The sequence below is a fragment of the Ovis canadensis genome, chromosome 3, assembly GCF_042477335.2.
Source record: "Ovis canadensis isolate MfBH-ARS-UI-01 breed Bighorn chromosome 3, ARS-UI_OviCan_v2, whole genome shotgun sequence".
In the NCBI taxonomy this organism is placed as follows: domain Eukaryota; kingdom Metazoa; phylum Chordata; class Mammalia; order Artiodactyla; family Bovidae; genus Ovis; species Ovis canadensis.
The window spans coordinates 38,253,846-38,276,491 of NC_091247.1; the positions used below are offsets into that span (position 1 = coordinate 38,253,846).

At 40.0% G+C, this 22,646-nt stretch overlaps 2 protein-coding genes across 11 annotated transcripts in view; both read left to right on the top strand.

The window, feature by feature from the left end:
• TIA1 (TIA1 cytotoxic granule associated RNA binding protein) overlaps positions 1 to 3,222 on the top strand; it is a 38,421-nt gene extending 35,199 nt beyond the window's left edge. Inside the window, exon 14 of one of the 2 annotated variants that reach the window (XR_011255574.1) lies at positions 29 to 3,222. The gene's annotated coding sequence lies outside the window, so the exon portion shown is untranslated. The remainder of the gene's footprint in view (positions 1 to 28) is intronic. The other variant, XR_011255577.1, reaches the window with a different exon arrangement.
• The window catches only part of C3H2orf42 (chromosome 3 C2orf42 homolog), a 42,017-nt gene that overhangs the window by 142 nt on the left and 19,229 nt on the right, over positions 1 to 22,646 (top strand). Inside the window, exons 1-5 of one of the 9 annotated variants that reach the window (XM_069582907.1) lie at positions 6,021 to 6,079; positions 11,759 to 12,066; positions 17,850 to 18,123; positions 18,547 to 19,381; positions 20,093 to 20,203. In XM_069582907.1, the coding sequence (XP_069439008.1) occupies positions 18,559 to 19,381; positions 20,093 to 20,203 (934 nt within the window). In that variant the 5' untranslated portion in view covers positions 6,021 to 6,079; positions 11,759 to 12,066; positions 17,850 to 18,123; positions 18,547 to 18,558. Of the gene's footprint in view, positions 1 to 5,928; positions 6,137 to 11,758; positions 12,067 to 17,849; positions 18,124 to 18,546; positions 19,382 to 20,092; positions 20,204 to 22,646 lie in introns of those variants that run through there. The other 8 variants (XM_069582909.1, XM_069582908.1, XM_069582912.1 and 5 more) reach the window with 8 other exon arrangements.

The following is a 22,646-nucleotide window of genomic DNA, read 5'->3' on the forward strand; positions in this document are numbered from 1 at the left end:
CATATTTGAAATGGTTGTTTTTTTCTAGACCAAGTACCAGCAGGAGGATGAAGGGGAAAGACCCTGTCAGGGTTTCTTACCTCCCTTTTCTGTGGCTACAATGAATTGTCTCCTTAAAAGTGTAGCCATGGTTCCTCTCTGGGATGAGGCCCTGTTCAGAAGTTCTGTGCCAGCTGAGCACCCTTGATTCCTTCATGTGCTCCATTAGGTGACAAAACTCTTGTCTTCAAGGAGATCCCCTAACTTGCTTTCTGAAAGACATCTCCCCTGGATCCTTTAGGCACTTAATACATCTTCCCTCCCTGCCTCTTCCAGTACTCACATACTAGTTCAGTCCTTCCGACAGCTGGCTCCACTCACGGTTTGGCTCTCAGACTGAATATTTGCAAATGATTTCTGAGGTCTGCCACTACTGGCCCCTCCTCACTCCCTGTCCTTCCCCCACAGCACTCAGTTGGCCTCCCATCCAGTACCACGCTTCTTCTCAATGTGGAATGTGTTGAGTTTTCTCTGTATCCCTGGCTTCACTTAAGATACTGCTTGTGGGAGTTGGTGGTCATAGGTTTTCCTTATTGCTCCCTGTGGTTTCCAGGAGAAGGGTAAAGATCCAGGTACCAGACTGCTAACCTTTCTGTCAGAATCAGAAGCCCAAAGGAATCTTTTATAGATGTAGATCTGATCATGACTCTTCCCTTCTTGAAAGTCTTTGCTTCAGATTATATTTAGGATGTAATCTAAAATGGGAAAAGACCATGATGCTGGGAAAGATTGAGGACAGGAGGAGAAGAGGGCAACAGGATGAGATGGTTGGATGGCATCATTGACTCAGTGGACATGAGTTTAAACAAACCTGGGAGATGGTGACAAACAGGGAAGCCTGTCATGCAGCAGTCCATGGGGTCACAGAGTCTGACATGACTGAGAAACTGAAAAACAATGACCAAAATCTTTACTTTTTTTTTTTTTAGACCAAAATCTTTAATACGGCCTGCAGTTGTCTTCTAAAGTAGTCTGTGTTTATCCAACTTCACTGCAAGCCACTTTATATATCAGAATCCCATCAGGAGACAGAGGGAAATTTTAGTGTAAATAGTGAAAAATGGTTAGCCCGTAGAAGGAGTCCAAAAATTGCAAGTGCAAAAAAAAAAAAAGCTACTACTTCTGAGCAGAGTGGACAGTGCAGAAGCTAAGGGTTTAGGAGGGCACTTGAAATTTCTAACCTCTTCAAAGTGGGCTTGATTATTGCAGGAACCTGCAGCCTGGTAAGAAACATGCCAGAAGGTGTGGGCCAGACCTGTCCTTAGAAGCTGCCTACCGTTGGCCAGAGTTGATCTTTAGAAATGGTCCACCAGGTGAGGGAGCTAGGGTTGCCAGATTTAGCAAGTGAAAGCACAGTCCCAAATATTATATGAAACAAACTAAAAAAGTTATATGATGTTTAACTGGAATCCATGTTTAACTGGGTGTCCTGTATTTTATGTCAGCCTTTGAGGGTGTTACAGGCTGGTGCATCCAAAGCTGCCATAGAAGCAGCTGCAAGTGAGGAAAAGTGTAGCCTGAGGGTGCAGCAGGGGCAGGTCCAGAGAACCACTGAGGGGAACACCCCTGGGTCTTCTGTACACTGATGCATTGGATTGTACACTGAATACAAAGATTGAACCAGAACCCATAAGGAACATTCCTTCCTGTCATTGCCTTGCATGTTCCTCTGGTTCCCTGTTGGCAGAGCCTAATACTGAGCCAGCTGGCACAGGTGAAATGCTTCACAAAGCAAGGCATAGCAGAGGGGGTTGGGGATCAGGACTCCCATTGCAGAACCCTGCCGTGTGAATGCCTTTTGTCTGTCTGCTGTTTGTCTTCAGCTCTCCACTTAAATGTCTCTTCCTCTAAAACTTCTTCCTTTCTCTACCTACAATCTAAATCAGGAGCCTCTCAAGTCATCTTATAGTTTTCCTTTAGAGCATTTGTCATAATTTTAAATTATGTATTTATGTGATTATATCTTTAAAATCTGTGTTCCCCATTAGAAGCTGGTGACTGTTTTCTTCAGTGCTGTATATATACCCTGTAGGTAGTAAATCATTTAATTAATTTAATTATCTCAGTCTCATTTTAAACAAATGGCTTTCTGCTGTGTGCTGATAAAATACTGGGTATGAGGTGATAAGAGCTAAAACTAAAGGACCAAACCAGGGCCAGTTTTATGAGATCTGCCTTCCAAAATATGGGGTGTAGGCACGTAAGACATTCAGGTAGAAATATCCAGTCGATAATGATGTAGAATTTGGAAGGGAGATCCAGGCTGGAAAAGAGAAGGGACTTATCAACATTTAGGTGGTAGTTCAACCCAAGGAGTGGCAGTCACCCAGAAAGACAGTAGAGTGAGAAGAGGATTGAGGGCAGAACTCTTAGGTCTGTCTGTATGGAAGTGGCAGAGACAGCTAAGCTTGGAAAGGAGAAAGGAAGAGCTGCCTGACGTGGGAGAAATACTGAAGGCCCATAATGTTGCAGAGATGAGGAAGGAAACAACTCAAGGAAATAGTAGTCAAGGGTCAAGTGTGGCAGAGGGGGAAAATGTTCACTGGATTTAGCAATAAAGAAGTAATTGGTGACTTTGAAAACTAACACTTGCAGTGAAATAGTAGGAACAAAATGTGGATGCAGTGGGTTAGGGAGTGGGAGGTGGGGATGTTTAACTAGTGCAGACTGCCTTCCTGATTTAGTGGGCTGTAGAGAGAAGGAAGCAGAAAGGAAGGAGCAGATGGGTTTAAGAAAGCAATATTTTTTTTAACATCTCAAAACAATAAGTTATGAATAAATCACAAAGGTAAGTAAATGATCACCAAAAACAAAACCTCTACTGTTCACCCATTTGGAAATACACAACAAAAAAATACCTCTGTTTTATATTAAAAACTAGAACAGCAGTTCAAGAATGTGTTTGTGTGCATGTGTGTACTGTTTCTCTAGGATACTTAGAATTGAGAGATGGATTAAAGAATTTAAAGTGTAAAAATTGTATGATATATATTGTCAGATTGCCCTCTTAAAAGCTGTATCATTTTACACTCCAACCAAAAATGTCTGAAAGCACCCATTTGCCCCACTTTTACAAATGCTGATTGTTATTAAGCTTTCATTTTTGCCAATCTGAGACATGTAAAATGATCTCTTCTATTTCCCTGATTGCAAGTAAAGTTAGTGATTTTTTTCCCATGGTAATTGGTTGTTTGTGTTTCTTTTCTGTGACTTTTCTGTTTATGTCCTTTGTCCGTTTGACCTCCAAGGACTTTTAGACATAGTGATTGCATATTGAATAATAAATAGCTACAGGAGCCCATGCACCTAAAGCCTGTGCTCCACTGCGAGAGAAGCCACCGCAGTGAGAAGCCTGTGCACTACAATTAGAAGCCCCCACTCACCACAACTGGAGAAGTGCCCTCGGAGCAATGAGACCCAGTACAGCCAGAAAAAATGTTTTGTTTTGTTTTGTTTTGTTTTGTTTTAAGAAATATGATCATAGTATCTTATGTTAAGTGACAAAAGCAAGTTGCAGGTAAAAGATAACGTTTATCTTTGAAAGTAATAGAGGAAGTTTTGAAAACAATACTTTTGAACTAGACATCTTTCTTAACTAAGTATAACTAGAGTGAAAGCCAGTTTCATGCAAATGGAGAAACTAGAAACATTCTTAAAGTCAAGAGGACAAGATTATCTATTATTACCTTATTAATTTATTATTTCCAGGACTTACCTGGTTGTCCAATGGTTAAGAATCCACCTTCTTTGATCCCTGATCAGGGCACTAAGATCCTACATGCCTAGGGGCAACTAAACCCACATGCTGCAACTGCTGAGTCCGTCCATTCTAGAGCCTGTGTTCCCCAAGGGAAGCCCACACGCTGCAATGAAAACCCAGGAGAGCCAAAGAAGAAAGAAAAATAAAAATCCCAAACCTATGGCAATTAGAAAAATACTATAAAAACAATGAGAGAATTAAGTGGGAAAAAAAAAATATTAGCATACTGAAATAAAGAAGGCCCTTATTTGTATAAAGCCCTTATTTGAAGAAGGAATTGAAGAACCCAGCATGCCTGGATTGGAAGAAAGAAACCTCTTTTAGAATGAGGTTGTTTGGAACATACATATAATGTGTATCAGCTGAAAACCCACAGATCTCTTAGGATGCATTTGGGCAATTCCATTGGAAAAAAATTTAAACGCTCTCTTTACAACAGAGTCTCTTAATTGTGACGCTATTAACATTTTGGTCCAGATAATTCTTTGTTGTAAGGGATGTCCTGTGCATTGGAGGATCTTTAACACCTGTGGCATCTACTAGATGTGTAAGCAGTGCTCCCAACTGAGAACAATGGCTTTGTGTAATCACTTGGCACTAATATAAACACAACCAGACGTTGAGACCCCACTGTATTATTAGGTGATCATTTAGATGATCCAGGATATACTTTAAAAAATTTTTTCGGCTGCACAGGCTCTTCATTGTATAGTGTGGACTTTCTCTAGGTGTGTGTGGGGGCTTCTCTCTTGTGGCACATGGGCTCTAGGGCGAGTGGGTTCAGTAGTTGCAGTGCCGGGGCTTAGTCCCTCCATGATATGTGGGATCTTAGTTTCCTAATTAGAGATTTAACCCACCTCCCCTGTATATAGGAAGGCAGATTCTTAGCCACTGGATGGCCAGGGAAGTCCCGATCCAGGATATTCTGATGATCATTTTAAAACTTGAAATGGAAAGACAAAATTGGAAAATAATTCGTGGAAAAGAAAAAATGTTCCCTTCTCCCCCTACTTCCAGATTAGGAAACAACATAGCAAATCTTAATCACAGAAGGGACCCCTTCTCTTATTAATAGTTAAGACTAAGGTTCTGCCAGCGAAAGAATGTCACTCACCATCTGGCTCTGTAAGGATTAAGTCATTAGCCACTGCAGTCACTGACCTTCAACATACCTTGAAGGGAGTTCAGGGTGGAGATCAGAAACAAGGCACTCTGTGCTCTGGAAAAATTGGGAGAATAGGACTTCATATGGATATTCAGATTTTATGAACCTAGTTTCCTGCATCTTTCCATAATTAGCAAAACACTAAAATCATTAACTAAGATACCTGTGCTTTGTCACCAGAAGCACCCCTCTACCAACGTGTGCTTGATGCACGTACCCCTTCTCAAAAATCATAGATGTGCTAACCTCCCCCCCAACCTCTTCACATCACTTCCTCAGAGTTGAGAGACTGTCTCATTGACTACAGTCCTCAGTATGTCCCTGAATATAACAAACACAGCTCTCACCTTTTTATTTATTCATATTATTTCATTTGACAGTTCTCAGGTGACCAATCCACAGTGCAATGATTAATAAGTAGCAGGATGAAGGCTAAAGGTGCAGGAAATCTCATTCCGGGGTTTTCCAGTACATACAAGCCTCACCCTTAACACATTTGTACTCAGCAGCTATTGTCAACAAAGAGTATGTAGATTTATTCTGCAATTCCATGGACCAAAACTAGGTCATGCCGGAACTCAATTAACTCAATTCCAATCCCTCCTAAGGGAAAACGTTCAAGTAATACGTCGGATTATAATTAAGGGAGAAAAGGTAACTTGATACACACAAGTGATAGAAACAGCGAATACTTTGGTGGACAACACTCCCTTGACAAAACACTAAATCGCAGAGGACGTTGCTAAAAATATAGAAAATCTGACTTTTGCATCAATGACGGATGGAATTCTACTCAGAAACGGGACTCACTCAGGCCTGAACTAGCCATGACCAGCCCTAGAATTGGCTGTGCCTTCCAGTACCAGCAGAGTTGTCCAGAGCACGTTTGCCATAGCAAAAAAAAAAAAAACAAACATGTGGTACAACCGCCTGGTAGGAGCAGGTTCCACCACCTGATTCCGCAGCAGTTGTCCGCTGCCTCTAGGTCGAGTAAACTACAACTCCCGTCAGACAACGCGAACTGAGGCGGGGCGGCTCTGACCAATAACGACTGTCGTTACAGCGAACAGTTTGGCCGCGTTTGTAAAAGGCCGCGGCAGGCGAAGAGAGAGGAGGTGAGGGCGGTCATCAGCGTGGGAGCCCGGGGCCGCAGGGTGGGGGGCGCAGGGCAGGTAAGGGGACTGTGTTGACCGAAGGCGTGGGTGGCAGTGGGACAAGGGCGTACAGCTCGGAATCCCGGCGGATAGCGTTTCCCAAGAGCAGGGTGCTGGCCGAGTGATGCTTCTACTCGGGCCTACTTAAGACCGGAAGTGAGCGGTCGCACGGAGAGGATGCCGGGAAGTAGGTTCCCGGGTGATGCGTCTGGGGGCGGGCTGCGTCCTGGAAGCCAGGTGGAAGGTGCGGGATGTGCCGGCCGGGTGACAGGGGATCTTGGCCTTTCTCCGGTGTTCCGAGGCAGCGCAGGGCAAACGGAGGCAGCCTGGACCTGAAGTTGAGAGTTCTGGCTCTAGTCTTGCCCCTTCCTCTCTTGTCTGGTTGGACAAAAGAATCCAGCAGATTCCAAACTCACCTTAGATTCTATTTAGAGGCTGGCCGAGGAACAGGAATCAAATCCCTGCTTTCTCTAAGCCACTGGTAAAATAATACCAGTTTCAAAGGATCATGGTGAGCATTACAGGAGTAAATGCATGGGAAGGGCTTACTTGTACTCAATAAATGTTAGCAAGTTTTATGTTTTATTCATGGTGCTCGTTCACTTACTCTGCTTCACAAGAATTAAACAGCATTCAGCGAACTGAATGTAGCTCTACAGCCAAATGGCACATGAGTGAAAGCCCACCACCACAGGGAGTGTTCGTGGGGTAGCTCTTCCAGCCCCAGTTCCTGTACACCATTCGAGGAGGCTGTTTAGAAAACTTGCCCAGAAAAGGAGACCCTTAAGGCAGAGCTCAAATACAGATTCTTTATGAATCTGCATTCCTTCTCAGGTGGGACTCAGCCAACACTCAAATTCGGACTTGAACCCAAGATCCCTGACTTAGGAGGAAATGGGAACTCACTATGTTGATCTTTTAACTGAAACCGTTCAACTAGTGTCAGGACTTAGTGAAGCTCAGAGAGTTAAGTGTGAGGCAAAGTGGCGGGTAAAGAATGAGTTTATTAGCATAGGAGGCTTTTGAGATATACAAGCAAGCCAGCAAGGGAGCACAACCCTGAGAACTATTCAATAGGGCTGCATTTTTTATAATCAAAGGAGAAGTGGGGAGGAGAGAAGACCACCTTCCCCATTCTTGGACCTGCATCAGGGCTTACATCATTAGTTCCTACTTCGACCCTCTCTGGCCTAATTGGGACTGTCCTGGTGCTAATTAAGTCATTTGTATATTAGCAAAATGCTAGTAAATTATACTAAAATATAGTGGGATTTCTAAACTAATTCTCCTCCTCTATCCGTGTCATTTACAAATTGTGTTACTTGTTCATGTATGCTTTCTCTAAGAAGTAATACTCGTGTTCAGTTGCTAAGTCGTGTCTGACTCTGTGACCGCTTGGACTGTAGCCTGCCAGGCTCCTCTGTTCATGGGGTTTTCCAGGCAAGAATACTGAATGAGTTGCCATTTCCTCGTCCAGGGGATCTTCCTGACCCAGGGGTCAAACCCTCATCTCCTGCATCTCTTATGTTGGCAGGCGGATTCTTTACCACTAAGCCATCTGGGAATCCCAAGTGATACTAGTACAAGTTTAAAATTCAAATTTTACAAAACAGTGATATGTGCATATCCCTCCCTCTTTCCATTTCCCGAGTCCCCCAGTCACTTCTTCTGAGGCAATATGTGATATAGATGTGTGTCTTCCCTGTTTCCTTTTTTTTTCTCTTTTAAACCAGGAGTATCACGTTAAACACAAAGTTTTATACCTTTTTTTTTAACTCCACAGTGTATCTTGATATTTGTTCCTTATCAATACATATAGAACTGATACTTTTTAATGACTCTGTAGTAGTATATTTTATAGTTACACGATGATTTGTTTAGTTAGCTCTTAGACTGCTGCTGTTCCCGTGCAGTTATGGACAACCTTGCATGGACTACCCCTGTGCATGTTTCGTGTTCATGTGAGACTTGAACTCATGGAATCTTAAAAGTGGAATTGTTATGTCAAAGGGTGTTTTAAGTTTTATTTTATTTACATCCCTTTGAAGACGATATTGCAGTTTACACTCCTACCAACAATGCAGAGTGTGTTTCTCCACATCCTCCTGTGATAACATCTTTTTGTCACTTTGCTGAAGTCTTGTTTTAATTTGCTTCTTGCTTATTGCAAGGTTGAGTTTTGGACATTTAAAACTTTTTTATTTTTAATCCCCTGGTTGTCTGGTGGTTAGGACACTGTTCTGCCACTTCTGAGGACCTGGATTCAATCCTTGGTTGGGGAACTGATCTCACAAGCCATACCACCAGAAAAAATTTTTTTTCTTTTTTTTTTAATAAGCTGTCTTTCCATGCCCTTTACTCATTTTTTCTAGTGGGATTGCTTCTTTTTTTATTGATTTACAAAAACTCTTATTTTAGGAAATTAGCCCTTTGTTATTTGCATTTCAAATATTTCTTTTTCCCCATTAAATATAATTTTTACTTTATCTTGGACTATAGTTGATTTACAGTACTGTGTGAGTTTCAGGTGCACAGCAAAGTGATTCTGTACACCCACACACACATATGTATATACGCATACATATATCCACTCTTTCAGATTCTTGTCCCATCCAGGTAATTAGAGAGTATTGAGTTAGAGTTCCCTGTGCTATACAGTAGGTCCTTGTTGATTTTCAGTTTTATCCTTTTGTTTTTAGTGGCAGATTTATTGAAATATAAATCATATAACATAAAATTCACTCTTTTAAAATGTTACATTTGGTGATTTTAGTATATTCACAGAGTAATGCAACCTTCCATCACCCCATAAAGAAACGTCACACTTAATAGCAGTCACTTGTAATCCCCCCCATTCCCCTTAGAGCTTAGCAACCACTCGTGTCTCTATGCATTTGTTGATTCTGTATATTTCGTTTAAATGGAATCATACAATGTATGGCTTCTTATGTCTGGTTTCTTTCATGTAGCATAGTATGTCAAGGTTCATTCATCCATGCCATAGCATGTTTCAGAACTGCATTCCCTTTTATGGCCAAATAATATTCCATTGTATGGATATATCACATTTTGTTTACCCATTCATCAGTTGATGGACATTTGGATTGATTCTACTTTCTGGCTTTTATGAATACTACTACAATGAGCATTATGTACAAAACCACCAATTTTCTAAAATGGTTGCAGCATTTTATAATATTATCAACAATGTATGAAGGTTCCAATTTTTCTTTATCATTATTATTATTGTCTGTATTTTTTTAGTCATCTTGGTGAAATGGCATCTCGTTTTGATTTGCATTTCCTTAATAGCATGGTTTTGAACATCTTTTCATGTGTTTATTGGCTATTTGTATATCTTCTTGGGAGAAATATCCATTCATATCGTTGGCTCATTTTAAAATTGGGTTATTTGTCTTTTTACTGTTAACTTATAAATGTTGTTATATATTCAGGATATAAGTCCTTTATCATATATATTACTTGCAAACATGATCTCCCATTCTGTGGGTTATCTTTTTACTTTCTTGATGCACAGTTGTTCTTAATTTTGATTAAGATGAATTTTTCTATTTGTTTCTTTTGTCACTCAGGCTGTTGGTGTCATATCTAAGATACAATTTCCTATTCCAGGGTCACAAAGATATATGCCTGTATTTCTTCCTAAGAGTTTTATAGTTTTAGCTCTTACATTTATGTCTACAATCCACTTTGGGTTAATTTTTATATACAGTGTGAAACAGGGATCCAACTTCATTCCTTTGCAGGTGGCTATGTATTGTCCCAGCACCATTTGTTGGTGGGACTGTCCTTTATCCACTAATGGATCTTGGCATCCTTGTTGAATATCAACTGACCATAAATGAGAGAGTTTACTTTTGAATTCGCAATACTATTTCACTGGTTTCTATATCTATCTGTATGTCTATTGTCACATTGTCGTTCCCCCCCAATTTTATTGAGATGTAATTGACATATAACATTGTGTAAGTTTAAAGTGTAACACACTTACATTGCAAAATGATTACTGCTATAGCATTACCTAATGCTTCCATCACTTCACATAATTACCATTTCTTTTTTAAAAATCATTTATTCTTTTTGGAATAAAGATTTCAAAGCCCTTTATCTTCATTACTGCACCCAGGCTTTCTCTAGTTGCAGTGAGCAGGGGCTACTCTCTAGCTGTGCTGTGTGGGCTGCTCATTCTGGTTGCTTGTCTTCTTGCAAAGCAAGGGCTTTAGGGTGCACAGCCTGTGGCTCACAGGCTCTAGAATGTGGGCTCAGTAGTTGTGGCACACCGGCTTAGTTGCCCCACAGTGTGTGAAATCTTCTGGACTAGGGATTGAACCCATGTCCCCTGCATTTGCAAGGTGGATTCTTAACCACTGTAACTGTGTTGTACATTAGATTCCCAGAACTTATTCATCTTACAACTGAAAGTTTGTACCCTTTCACTAACATCTCCTGGTTTCTCCAATGCCCTAGGCCCCTGGCAACTAGCATTCCATTCTACTTCTGTGAGTTATAGTTTTTTTAGGTTCTACATGTAAGTGATGTAATACAGTATTTGTTCCTTCTCTATCCACATTGTCTTAATTTGCTGTGTAGTAAATTTTGAAATCAGGAAGTGAGAGACCTTCTACTTTGTTCTTTCTCAAGATTTTCTGGCTCTTCCAAGTCCCTTGCATCTCCGTATGAATTTTAGGATCATCTTGTCAATTTCTGCAGAAAAAGGTATCTAGGATTTTAATAGGAATACATTACACTGGATCTGTAGATCAGTTTGAAGAGTAGTGCCATCTTAATAAGATCAACTCTTCTGGTTCATGAACATGAAAAGATGCCTTTCCGTTTTCTAGGTCTTTAATTTCTTTCAATTATGTTTTGTAGTTTTCACTATACAAGCCTTCCACTGCTTTGGTTGTTTAGTTTGTTTTCATCTTTGAACTTAGTCTAAGGTACTTTTTTCCATAAAGAAAAATACCATTTTCACGTAATCAAATGAGTCATAATTTTAAACTGGGTCAAATATTTGAATAGTTATTTCCCCAAAGAGATAGACATATGACTAAATAAGCATGCGAAATGTTACCAACATCATTATTCACTAGGGAAATGCAGTAAAAACCCCAGTGAGGTACCACTTCACACCCATTATAATCTAACGGCCATAACCAAGGGGACAATAACACGTGCTGGCCAGGAAGTAGAGAAAGTTTGTGAGAATGTATAATGCTGCTGGTGCAATGTAAAATGGCACAGTCACTTTGGAAAACACTTTGGCAGTTTCTTAAAACGTTACACTTAAACTTACCCTGAAGTGTTAGTCGCTCAGTCGTGTCTGACTCTTTGTGACCCCACGAACTGTAGCCTGCCAGGCTTCTCTGTCCGTGGGATTCTCCAGGCAAAAATACTGGAATGGATTGCCATTCCTTTCTCCAGATGAACTTCCTGACCCAGGGATCAAACCCTGTTCTTCTACACTGCACGCAGATTCTTTACCATTTGAGCTACAGGGAAGTCTGACTACTCCTATTTATCAGTGTTTTTTTTTTTTTTTTCCTTTAACTTCTTTATTGAGGTAAATTTAAAATTACCCTACCACTCAGTAACTCTAATTCTCGGTTTCTACCCAAGAGAAATGAAGACAGTTGTCTACACAGAGACTTGCATGTTAATGTGCTCGACAGTATTGTTCATGATAACCCTGAAGTGGAAATGATCCAAGTATGTATAAGGTGATCAACGGATAAACAAAATGATATAGCCATACAGTGGAATGCCATTCAGCAGTGTAAAGGAATGAAGTACTGATACATGCTACAATATGGTAGAACCTTGAAAACATGTTGAGTGAAAGAAGCCAGACATAAAAGGCCGCATATTGTATGATCCCATCTATATGAAGTGTCCAGGAAAGGTAAATCTATAGAGACGGAAAGCAGGTTAGTGATTACCTAAGGGTGGGCGTGGTGATTGACTCCAGAAGACAAGAGGGCTCTTTTATGGGGTGATAGAAGTGTTCTAAAATTTAATTGTCGTGATGGATACCCAACTCTATAAACAGTATTATTGAATTTTACACTTAAATGGGTTTATGTTACGGTATGTAAAATATACCTCAATAAAGAAGTTAAAAAAAAAAAACACTGATAAATAGGAAAAATTAATCATTTCTAGATTTAATGTTTACTATTTTCTGGATTCTGGGTATTGTGTCATGTAGGCCATCTTCAATCTGATATCTTTAACAAATATTTTAAGAAAAAATTGCCTCCTCTTTTTGTTCTAGTGTATTGATGGTTCCATTTTTTTGTGTTTGAATATTTTATCTGCTTGGAATGTATTTGAGTATAGAAAGTGAGATAGGATGAATAAGACAATAATAACATTTTTAGAAGTCAAACTTCTGTCTCCCAATAAAATTTTATTCTGTACCCAATAAATTAAGAAAACTAGAAACAATGTTCAAAATCTTTTCTACTGAAATACTTGCACCTATATACTAAAGCCAGTGTTTAAGATGTTAATTGCAACATTGTCTAGAACTAAAACTCATTGATAGAGATGGGTCAACTGTGGTAAAATATTAAGAATGCAAACTTGAGGACACTGAGTATAATGTAACTCAGTTTTTCTAAAACCAAAATCCCACATGTGTACATATATATATTTATTCATAAACACAGAAAATAGTCTGATGGATATATGCCAGCCTGTTAACTGTATTTACTCTTGAAAAGTGAGGATTTGTGGGGTGGAAGGGCAAGTGGGGGTAGTGAAAGTAGGGCATAAAAGGGTCATTAGTCCTTTAGTCTGCTTTTGCAAGATCATAGACTTAAATGATTTATTTACAAAATAAACTATAACTGGCAAATAGATCCTCCCTTAATGAGCAAAGTTCTGTTTTCTCACTTAAATATTAATATGAAATCATCATCAGTGTAATTTTAAAATTGATTTATATATAAAGCAATCTGAAGCTCAGAATTTAAAAGATTTGGTCATAGAGATAATCAGCTTTGGAACAACATTCTTTCCTAAGAACCCACGTTTGACTGATTGAGAATACCTACCAAAAAAGTGTATTGACCTCAGAAGGAAATGCTGTGTAAACAGGCTAATGTCTCTAGGTGTTTTTAAAGGGGTGATTTTGCCCCCCAGGAGGACATTTAGCAATATCTGGAGACATTTTTGTTTTTTTATAACTTGGGGAGGACATGTTGACTGCTACTGGCATCTAGTGGTGGAGACCCGGGATGCTACTAAACATCCTATGACACATAGGATAGCCCCCCATAATAGTTGTTGTTCTTGTTCAGTTGCTCAGTTGTGTCTGACTCTTTGTAACCCCCACAAACTGCAGCATGCCAGCCTTCCCTGTCCTTCATTATCTCCCGGAATTTGCTCAAACTCATGTCCATCGAGTAGGTGATGCCACCCAACCATCTCATCCTTTGTCATCCACTTTTCCTCCTGCTCTCAGTCTTTCCCAGCATCAGGGTCTTTTCCAGTGAATCAGCTCTTCACATCAGGTGGCCAAAGTATTATAGCTTCAGCTTCAGTATCAATCCTTCCAATGAGTATTCAGGGTTGATTTCCTTTAGGATTGACTGATTTGATCTCCTTGCTGTTGAAGGGACTCTCAAGAGTCTTCTGCATCACAGTTAGAAAGCATCAATTCTTAGGCACTCAGCCTTCTTTCTGGTCCAATTCTCACATCTGTACATGATGGAAAGACTATAGCTTTGACTGTATGGACCTTTGTCGGCAAAGTAATATCTCTGCTTTTTAATATGCTGTCTAGGTTGGTCATAGCTTTTCTTTTGAGGAGCAAGCATCTTTTAATTTCATGGCTTCACTCACCGTATGCAGTGATTTTGGAGCCCAAGAAAATAAAAGTCTGTCACTGTTTCCATTGTTTCCCCATCTATTTGCCATGAAGTGATGAGACCAGATGCCATGATCTTGGTTTTTTGAATGTTGAGTTTTAAGCCAGCTTTTTCACTCTCCTCTATCACTTTCATCAAGAGGGTCTTTAGTTCCTCTTTGCTTTCTGCCATAATGGTGGTGTCATCTGCGTATCTGAGGTTACTGATATTTTCCCCCGGCGGTCTTGATTCCAGCTTGTGCTTCATCCAGCCCGGCATTTCGCATGATGTACTCTCCATGTAAGTTAAATAAGCAGGGGACAACCTTGACGTACTCCTTTCCCAATTTTGAACCAGTCTGTTTTTCCATGTCCAGTTCTAACTGTTGCTTCTTGACCTCCATACAGGTTTCTCAGATGCAGATAAAGTGGTCTGGTATTCACATCTCTTTGAGAATTTTCCACAGTTTGTTGTGATCCAGACAAAGACTTTAGGGTGGTCAATGAAGCAAAAGTAGATGTTTTTCTGGAATTTCTGTGCTTTTTCTATGATCCAGCAGATGTTGGCTATTTGATATCTGGTTCCTCTGCCTTTTCTAAACCCAGCTTGTACATCTGGAAGTTCTCAATTCACATACTGTTGAAGCCTAGCTTGAAGGATTTTGAGTATTACCTTGCTAGCATGTGAAATGAATGCAATTGTGCAATAGTGTGAACATTCTTTGGCTTTGCCCTTCTTTGGGACTGGAATGAAAACTGACCTTTTCCAGTCTTGTGGCCACTGCTGAGTTTTCCAAATTTGCTGGCATATCGAGTGTAGCACTCTAACAGCATCATTTTTTAGATTTTGAAATACCTCAACTGGAATTCCATCACCTTCACTAGCTTTGTTCTTAGCAATACTTCCTAAGGCCTACTTGACTTCACACTCTAGGATGTCTGGCTCTAGGTGAGTAATCACACCATTGTGGTTGTCCAGGTCATTAAGACCTTTTTTGGTATAGTTCTGTGTAGTCTTGCTACCTCTTCTTAATATCTTCTGCTTCTGTTAGGTCCATACTGTTTCTGTCCTTTATTGTGCCCATCTTTGCATGAAATGTTCCCTTTTTCTTGAAGAGATCTCTAGTCTTTCCCATTCTATTGTTTTCCTCTATTTCTTTGCATTGTTCACTTAAGATGGCTTTCTTACCTCTCTTTGGTATTCTTTGGAACTCTGCATTCAGATTCCTTTAGCTTGTCTTCTTTTCTCAGCTATTTGAAAGGCCTCTTCAGACAACCACTTTGCATTTCTTTTTCTTGGGGATGGTTTTGGTTACCACTTCCTGTGCAATGTGATGAACCTCCATCCATAATTCTTCAGGCACTCAGTCAGATCTAATCCCTTGAATCTATTTCTCACTTCAACTGTATAATCATTAGGGGTTTGATTTAAGTCATACCTGAATGGCCTAGTGGTTTTCCCTACTTTCTTCAATTTAAGTCTGAATTTTCCAATAAGGAGTTCATAATATGAGCCACAGTCAGCTCCTGGCCTTGTTTTTGCTGACTGTATAAAAATTCTCCATCTTTGGCCACAAAGAATATAATCAGTCTGATTTTGGTATTGACCATCTGGTGATGTCCATGTGTAGAGTTGTCTTTTGTGTTGTTGGAAGAGTGTGTTTGCTATGACCAGTGCATTCTCTCAGGAAAACTCTGTTAGCCTTTGCCCTGCTTAACTTGCCTGTTACTCCAGGTATCTCTTGACTTCCTACTTTTGCATTACATTCCCCTATTATGAAAAGGACATCTTTTTTTTGGTGTTAGTTCTAGAAGGTCTTGTAGGTCTTCATAGAACTGGTCAACTCCAGCTTCTTTGGCATTAGTGGTTGGGGCATAGACCTGGATTACTGTGATATTGAATGGTTTGCCTTGGAACAAACCGAGATCATTCTCTCATTTTTGAGATTGCACCCAAGTACTGCATTTTGAACTCTTTTGTTGACTATGAGATTTCTTCTAAGACATTCTTGCCCACAGTAGTAGATATAGTGGTCACCTGAATTAAATTCGCCCATTCCCGTCCATTTTAGTTCAGACTCCTAAAATGTCTGTGTTCCCTCTTGCCATCTCCTGTTTGACCACATCCAATTTACCTTAATTCGTGGACCTAACATTCCAGATTCCTATGCCACCTTGTTCTTTACAGCATCGGACTTTACTTCCACTACCAAGTACAGCTACATCTGGGTGTCATCTCCACTTCAGCTCAACTTCTTCATTCCTTCTGGAGCTATTTATCTGCTCTTCTCCAGTAGCACATTGAACACCTACCGACCTGGGGGCTTCATCTTTCAGCATTACATCTTTTTGCCTTTTCACACTGCTCACAGGGTTCTCAAGGCAAGAATGCTGAAGTGGTTTGGCATTCTCTTCTCCAGTGGACCACGTTTTGTCAGAACTCTCCACCATGACCCATCTATCTTGAGTGGCCCTACACAGCATGACTTACACAAAGCTGTGATCCATGTGATCAGTTTGGTTAGTTTTCTGTGATTATGGTTTTCATTCTGTCTGCCTTCTGATGGATGAGGATAAGAGGTTTGTGCAAGCTTCCTGATAGGAAGGATTGGCTGTGGGGAAAATAGTCTTGCTCTGGTGGGTAAGGCCATGCTCAGTAAGTCTTTAATCTAAATTTCTGCTGATGGGTGGGGCCGTTTTCCCTCCCTGTAGTATCCAGCCCTAAATGTGTGTGATGCCAAGGTGGAGAAACCCTGTTATCAATCATATTTCACAAAACTTCATTCACTCAGCAGATATTACATGGGGGATTAGTTCTTAGCACCAAAATGTAGGCATTCCTAGACTTTTATTTGTACTTTTCAATTTGTTAATCAGTGGACTAGAGAAGATGTGGAGGGAGAGTCTTTTATCAAGACCATTCTTTGGGAACTTCCCTGGTGGTCCAGTAGTTAAGAATCCACCTGCTGATGCAGGGGATATCGGTTCAATCCCTGGTCTGGGAAGATTTCATATGCTGCAGGACAAGTAAGCAAATAAGCCCATGTACTGCAACTCGAGAAAGCCCTCACACAGCAACACTCAGCACACCTGGAAAAAAAAAAAAGACTGTTCTTTAGGGTCAGAGAGCAAAAGCAAAGCTCACACCTTACTTCAAAATCATAGGCAGATTTACCTTTTTAAAAAGCATTAAAAATATTGAACTTTAGTTAATATGCATGCTGCTGATACCTGCAGCTTACTTTGAAATGCATCAAAATATGAAAGGGATTGATAGATGAAGAAAGGGATATGTAATAAACAAATATAGTAAAAGGTTAATTTTAGAATCTAGTGGGTGGGTATATGAAGGTTGACTGTATAATTCTATTTTTTTATATGTTTAAAAATGTTCATAATGTTGGGGGGAAATCAGAGATTCACATTCAGCAGACACTGGGTTAGTGGCAACCACACTGCTGATTTTGATAGGTGGCCTCAGGCAAGTTACTTAACTTTTTGATTTTCATCTGAAAAGCCATTGTTGTTTGGCTCAAATGAGACACTAATATGGAGAAATTCAAATAAAATAATGAACGTAAAAGCATGTTGAAAAGCATAAAGTGCTCTAAAAATGCAGTGCATTACTATTAGGAAGGCTGAGTGTTCGACTATTTATATACCTGGCTCTAGGTGTTTTTGAAAGCTCCCTGTATAATGACATTAGCACTGTTTTACCGTCTTGTGATTGGAAGTATAAAACAACCATGATAATTTCTATCAAATATTTCTCAAATATTTGTGAAAGACTTTCCTTTTCTAAAAGGAAAGAGTCACTCTTTGTATAACTTTAATAGTTTTTTCCTGTTTTACTTACAGGCTGCTATGGTCTCCACTTAGGGCAGTGGGAATCTTTGTGGAACGTTGGGCATGAGCTTCGCCATTGGCTGGCCGAGGAGTAGGAGGCAGAATGTCTCCATTGTTACACCACAGAGTTCAAACTTCAGAAGACTTGAGTTAAACAGTGTTTTTTACTCTGCAAATTGTTGCGTCTTCACTTGTCTTCTATGATCATCACAAACTAATGAAACACCTTTTAGGTCTTATGAATTCAGGTTATACTGTTTTCTGGATACTCTGGCAGTTGATACAGGTAAGATTGGTCTGAGTTTTGTGGGGAATGGTGGAAGAGAAAGAACTCATCTTTCCCATTCTCCAGTCGCTCAAGTCAAACATCTGTGCATGTTGAAATCAGGTTAACTGGGGAATTCCTTGGCAGTCCAGTGGTTAGGACTCTGTGCTTCCACTGCCATTGATCCCTTGGTGTGGTCAAAAAAAGATTAGATTAACCTAGCTTGTTGTATAAAACAAGACTGACTCTTGAGAAATATTTCATAAAGTTTCCTGCACTTTTATTTTATTTGAGGGTTTAAATGGATGTTTTCTTTGAGAATATAGTTTGAAAATAGTGGATAGCTTTTCACTTTACTTTCTGTACTAGATATTGTAAGTGATTTTAACTGTGTGTGTGTTTGTATGTGTATACTCAGGCTGATGCGCTTATTGTCTTTTCTAGAACCTGTGAAAAATGGAACCAAGCTCTCTAAGGACCAAAGTTCCAGCTTTCCTGTCTGATTTGGGGAAGGCCACACTGAGGGGGATCAGAAAGTGTCCCCGATGTGGCACATACAATGGGACCCGGGGACTGAGCTGTAAGAACAAAACCTGTGGAACCATTTTCCGGTACGGCGCCCGGAAGCAGCCTAGTGTTGAAGCTGTCAAAATCATCACGGGCTCTGATCTGCAAGTCTACTCAGTGCGGCAAAGAGACCGGGGCCCCGATTACCGATGCTTTGTGGAGCTGGGTGTTTCAGAGACGACCATCCAGACGGTGGATGGGACCATCATCACTCAGCTGAGCTCTGGCCGGTGTTATGTGCCCTCATGCCTGAAAGCTGCCACCCAGGGCGTTGTGGAGAACCAGTGCCAGCACATCAAGCTGGCAGTGAACTGCCAGGCAGAGGCCACCCCTCTGACTCTAAAGAGCTCGGTCCTGAATGCCATGCAGGCCTCCCCAGAAACCAAGCAAACCATCTGGCAGTTGGCCACGGAACCCACAGGTCCCCTTGTACAGAGGATTACTAAAAACATTTTGGTGGTGAAATGCAAAGCAAGCCAGAAGCATAGTTTGGGGTATTTACATACATCCTTTGTGCAGAAAATCGGTGCCAAAAGCTTGCCTGAACGCCGTTTCTTCTGCTCCTGCCAGACTCTAAAGTCACACAAGTCAAATGCGTCCAAGGATGAGGCGGTCCAGAGATGCATTCATTTCTTTGCTTGCATCTGTGCCTTTGCCAGTGACGAGACATTGGCTCAGGAATTCTCAGACTTCCTAAACTTTGATTCCAGCGGTAGGTGGTGTGGTTGACACATTTACTCTGTTTTTCTAAAACAGCAATGAAAGAGTCCCACTGATGGCATTTGGAGGTTGTCCTAGCAACCTTCAGAAGCAGCTGCTAGATAAATCCAAAGAAAAGCATTCCTTCTTTTAATTCCAGTCAGCACACTTGCATGAAGGTTGGTTGGTTGGTTGGTTGAAATTAACAATCAAGAAACTTGGGCATTTTCACTGACACAATAAATCAAGCAAAGTTAGCTTTGCTTTGATTTTTTACTTTTCTACAGGTGCCCTATGTTAGTAAAAACAAAGAACAAACAAAAAGTACCTTCTATTTTGTCTCGCTTGTTTCTTATCTTTGAAGATGGTACTAGTACTTTGCTAGTACTTTGCTAAAAAAATCTTTTAAAGTTTCTACAAGACTTACGTTGTTTTTAACATTTTCATCTTGTGCTTTTATTTTCATTTCTAAATGATCTTCAGCTGGCAGCAGCTCCCAAACTTTTTGTTTTACATTTCTCTGTAGAGCCTTTTATCATATTAATGGCCCATGAGTAAGAACGTATGTTTGGGGAGTTCTTTAACAGAACTGATTTTAAAGCAGGCAGTCATGCTATAATTTGTTTTGGGGATTTAGATTTTTTAGAAATTAATTTTTCTCTAGGTTGGGACCCATAGTTATTCATAGATAGTATTAATAATTCAGAAATTTGTTTTATTTTAGGTCTAAAGGAGGTTATTGTGCCCCAGTTAGGTTGCCATTCAGAATCACCAGTATCAGCTTGTGAGTCTACCGCCTCTAAGCCAAAGAAGAGGAAAAAGGAGGAAGTATCTGGTGAGAAGCGGTTTTGTTTGTTTGTTGGTGGTGTGACCTTTAGATATTGTTTTACTGTTTTATATGTTTCACTGAATCTCAGCAAATACAAGAGGTAATGTTGTTGTTGTTGTCTGAAAAAGTTTTACCCTTATTGATAATTCTTTGTCAAGCTAAGGGTTGGTTCTGTTGGCCAAGTATAAGATCCACTCAAACTCTGCTTGTATTATTGATATGTTTGTTCATCCCTGAATCATTTTCAGACTAGTTTTACACCTTAATCTGCCTTAGGATAGACTTACGAAGTTTTCATTGATAGGTGTTTGTTTAAAAATTTGTGATAGTGTTTAATTATATTTTCCATGATAATTTAGAAATATAGTTTGTTTTCTGCATTTTCAGCAGGTGGCATTATATGTGTATTTTTTTTCTTTTTTAATTCAAATATATCAGTGTCAGTTAAGGACTCATATAAATCAATGTGAAAATGCTAAAGTATCACAGTTGATAAGTGTTAAAAGACCTAGACTCTGAATGAAAGGAAAATATTACCTGGCCTGCACATGTGGACCAAACTCTAGGCTCACTAGTGAAGAGAGAAATGCAAATGTTTTATAAATACAGAATTAAAACAAGATACTTTTGGATGCCAAGTTAGCAAAGTTTTTTTTTTTTTTACGTGGAGGCCACAGGCAAATTGGCCTCTTCAGCGTGGCTAATGTCATGTAAGTTGCTTTACTCATTTGTAAAAGTAGTTTGCAGTATTTGTTAAGAACCTTGAAAAATGTTTCTATAGATAGAGGGCGTATTGCTGGAGGCGGGTCAAGCGGTTGTGCATAGTTTAGGTGCTAGAAAGTTGGAGAAAGATGGAGAGACGGCGACTTGGTTATTTCTGTGTTTTTGAGAGAGAATTCTGGCAGCAATATAGAGTAGAGATTCTGGTTAAATGTTTACTTATAAGTCTTTCCCCAGAAAACTTGAAATTAAAAAAAAAATGTATACCCTATAACTCAGTAATTCTACTTTTAAATACTCTTTTTTAAAGGAAATAATCCTTGATATAGGAAAAACATTTGTCCAGAGATGCTCATTGGGTATTTGTTTATAGTAATGAAAAATTAGAAGCAACTAAGGGCCAACCACTGGGGATAGTTAAACAAACCACTTGATAGAATGCCAGGCAGCCATTAAAAATGACTGTAAGGAGTTTGTAGAAATGTTAGATCACTCAGGTAGCCAGATAAAGTACAGAATACTCAATTCAATTTGAATTTCATACAAACAGTGAATAATTTGGGGGGTATAAGTATTTCCCATGTAATCTTTGGAACACATTTACAATAAAAAATTGTTGGAAATTAAAAACAATTTTTTTTGCTAAATCTGGTAATCCTGGTGTAATTGGTGTTGTTGTTGTTCGACTCTTTGAGACCCCATGGACTGCAGCTTGCCAGGCCTCCTTGTCCATCACCTTCTCTTGGAGTTTCCCCAATTTCATGTCCATTGAATTGGTGATGCCATCCAGCCTTCTCATCATCTGTCGCCCTCTTCTACTTCTGCCTTCAATCTTTCTCAGCATTAGGGTCTTTTCCAATGAGTCCACTGTTCATGTCAGGTGGCCAAAGTATTAGAGCTTCAGCTTCAGCATCTGTCCTTCCAGTGAGTATTTAGGGTTGATTTCCTTTAGGATGGACTGGTTTGATCTTCTTGTTGTCTAAGGGACTCTCAAGAGTCCCCGCTGTTTTGAAAGCATCAATTCTTCAGCACTCAGCCTTCTTTCTGGTCCAACTCTCACATCTGTACATGACTACTGGAAAGACCATAGCTTTGACTATGTGGACCTTTGTCAGCAAAGTGATGTCTTTGCTTTTTAATACACTGTCTAAGTTTGTCATAGCTTTCCTTCCAAGAAGCAGTCGTCTTCTAAGTTCATGGCTGCAGTCACCATCCACAGTAATTTTGGAGCCCAAGAAGAGGAAATCTGTCACTGCTTCTACTGTTTCCCCTATTTGCAATGAAGTGATGGGACCAGATGCCCTGATCTTCATTTTTCCAAAACTGAGTTTTAAGCCGGCTTTTTCACTCTCCTCTTCCACCCTCATCAAGAGGCTCTTTAGTTCCTCTTCACTTTCTGCCATTGGGGTGGTATCATCTGTATATGTGAGGTTGTTGATATTTCTCCTAGCAGTCTTGTTTCCAGTTTGCAACTCATCCAGCCCTGCATTTTGCATGATGTGCTCTGCATATAAGTTAAGCAAACACAGTGACAATATACAGCCTGTTGTACTCCTTTCTCAATTTTGAACCATTCAGTTGTTCCATGTAAGGTTCTAACTGTTGCTGTTGACTCACATACAGGTTTTTCAGGAGGCAGGTAAGGTGGTCTGGTATACCCATCTCTTTAAGGGCTTTCCACAGTTTGTTATGATCTACATAGTCAAAGGCTTTAGTGTAGTCAGTGAAG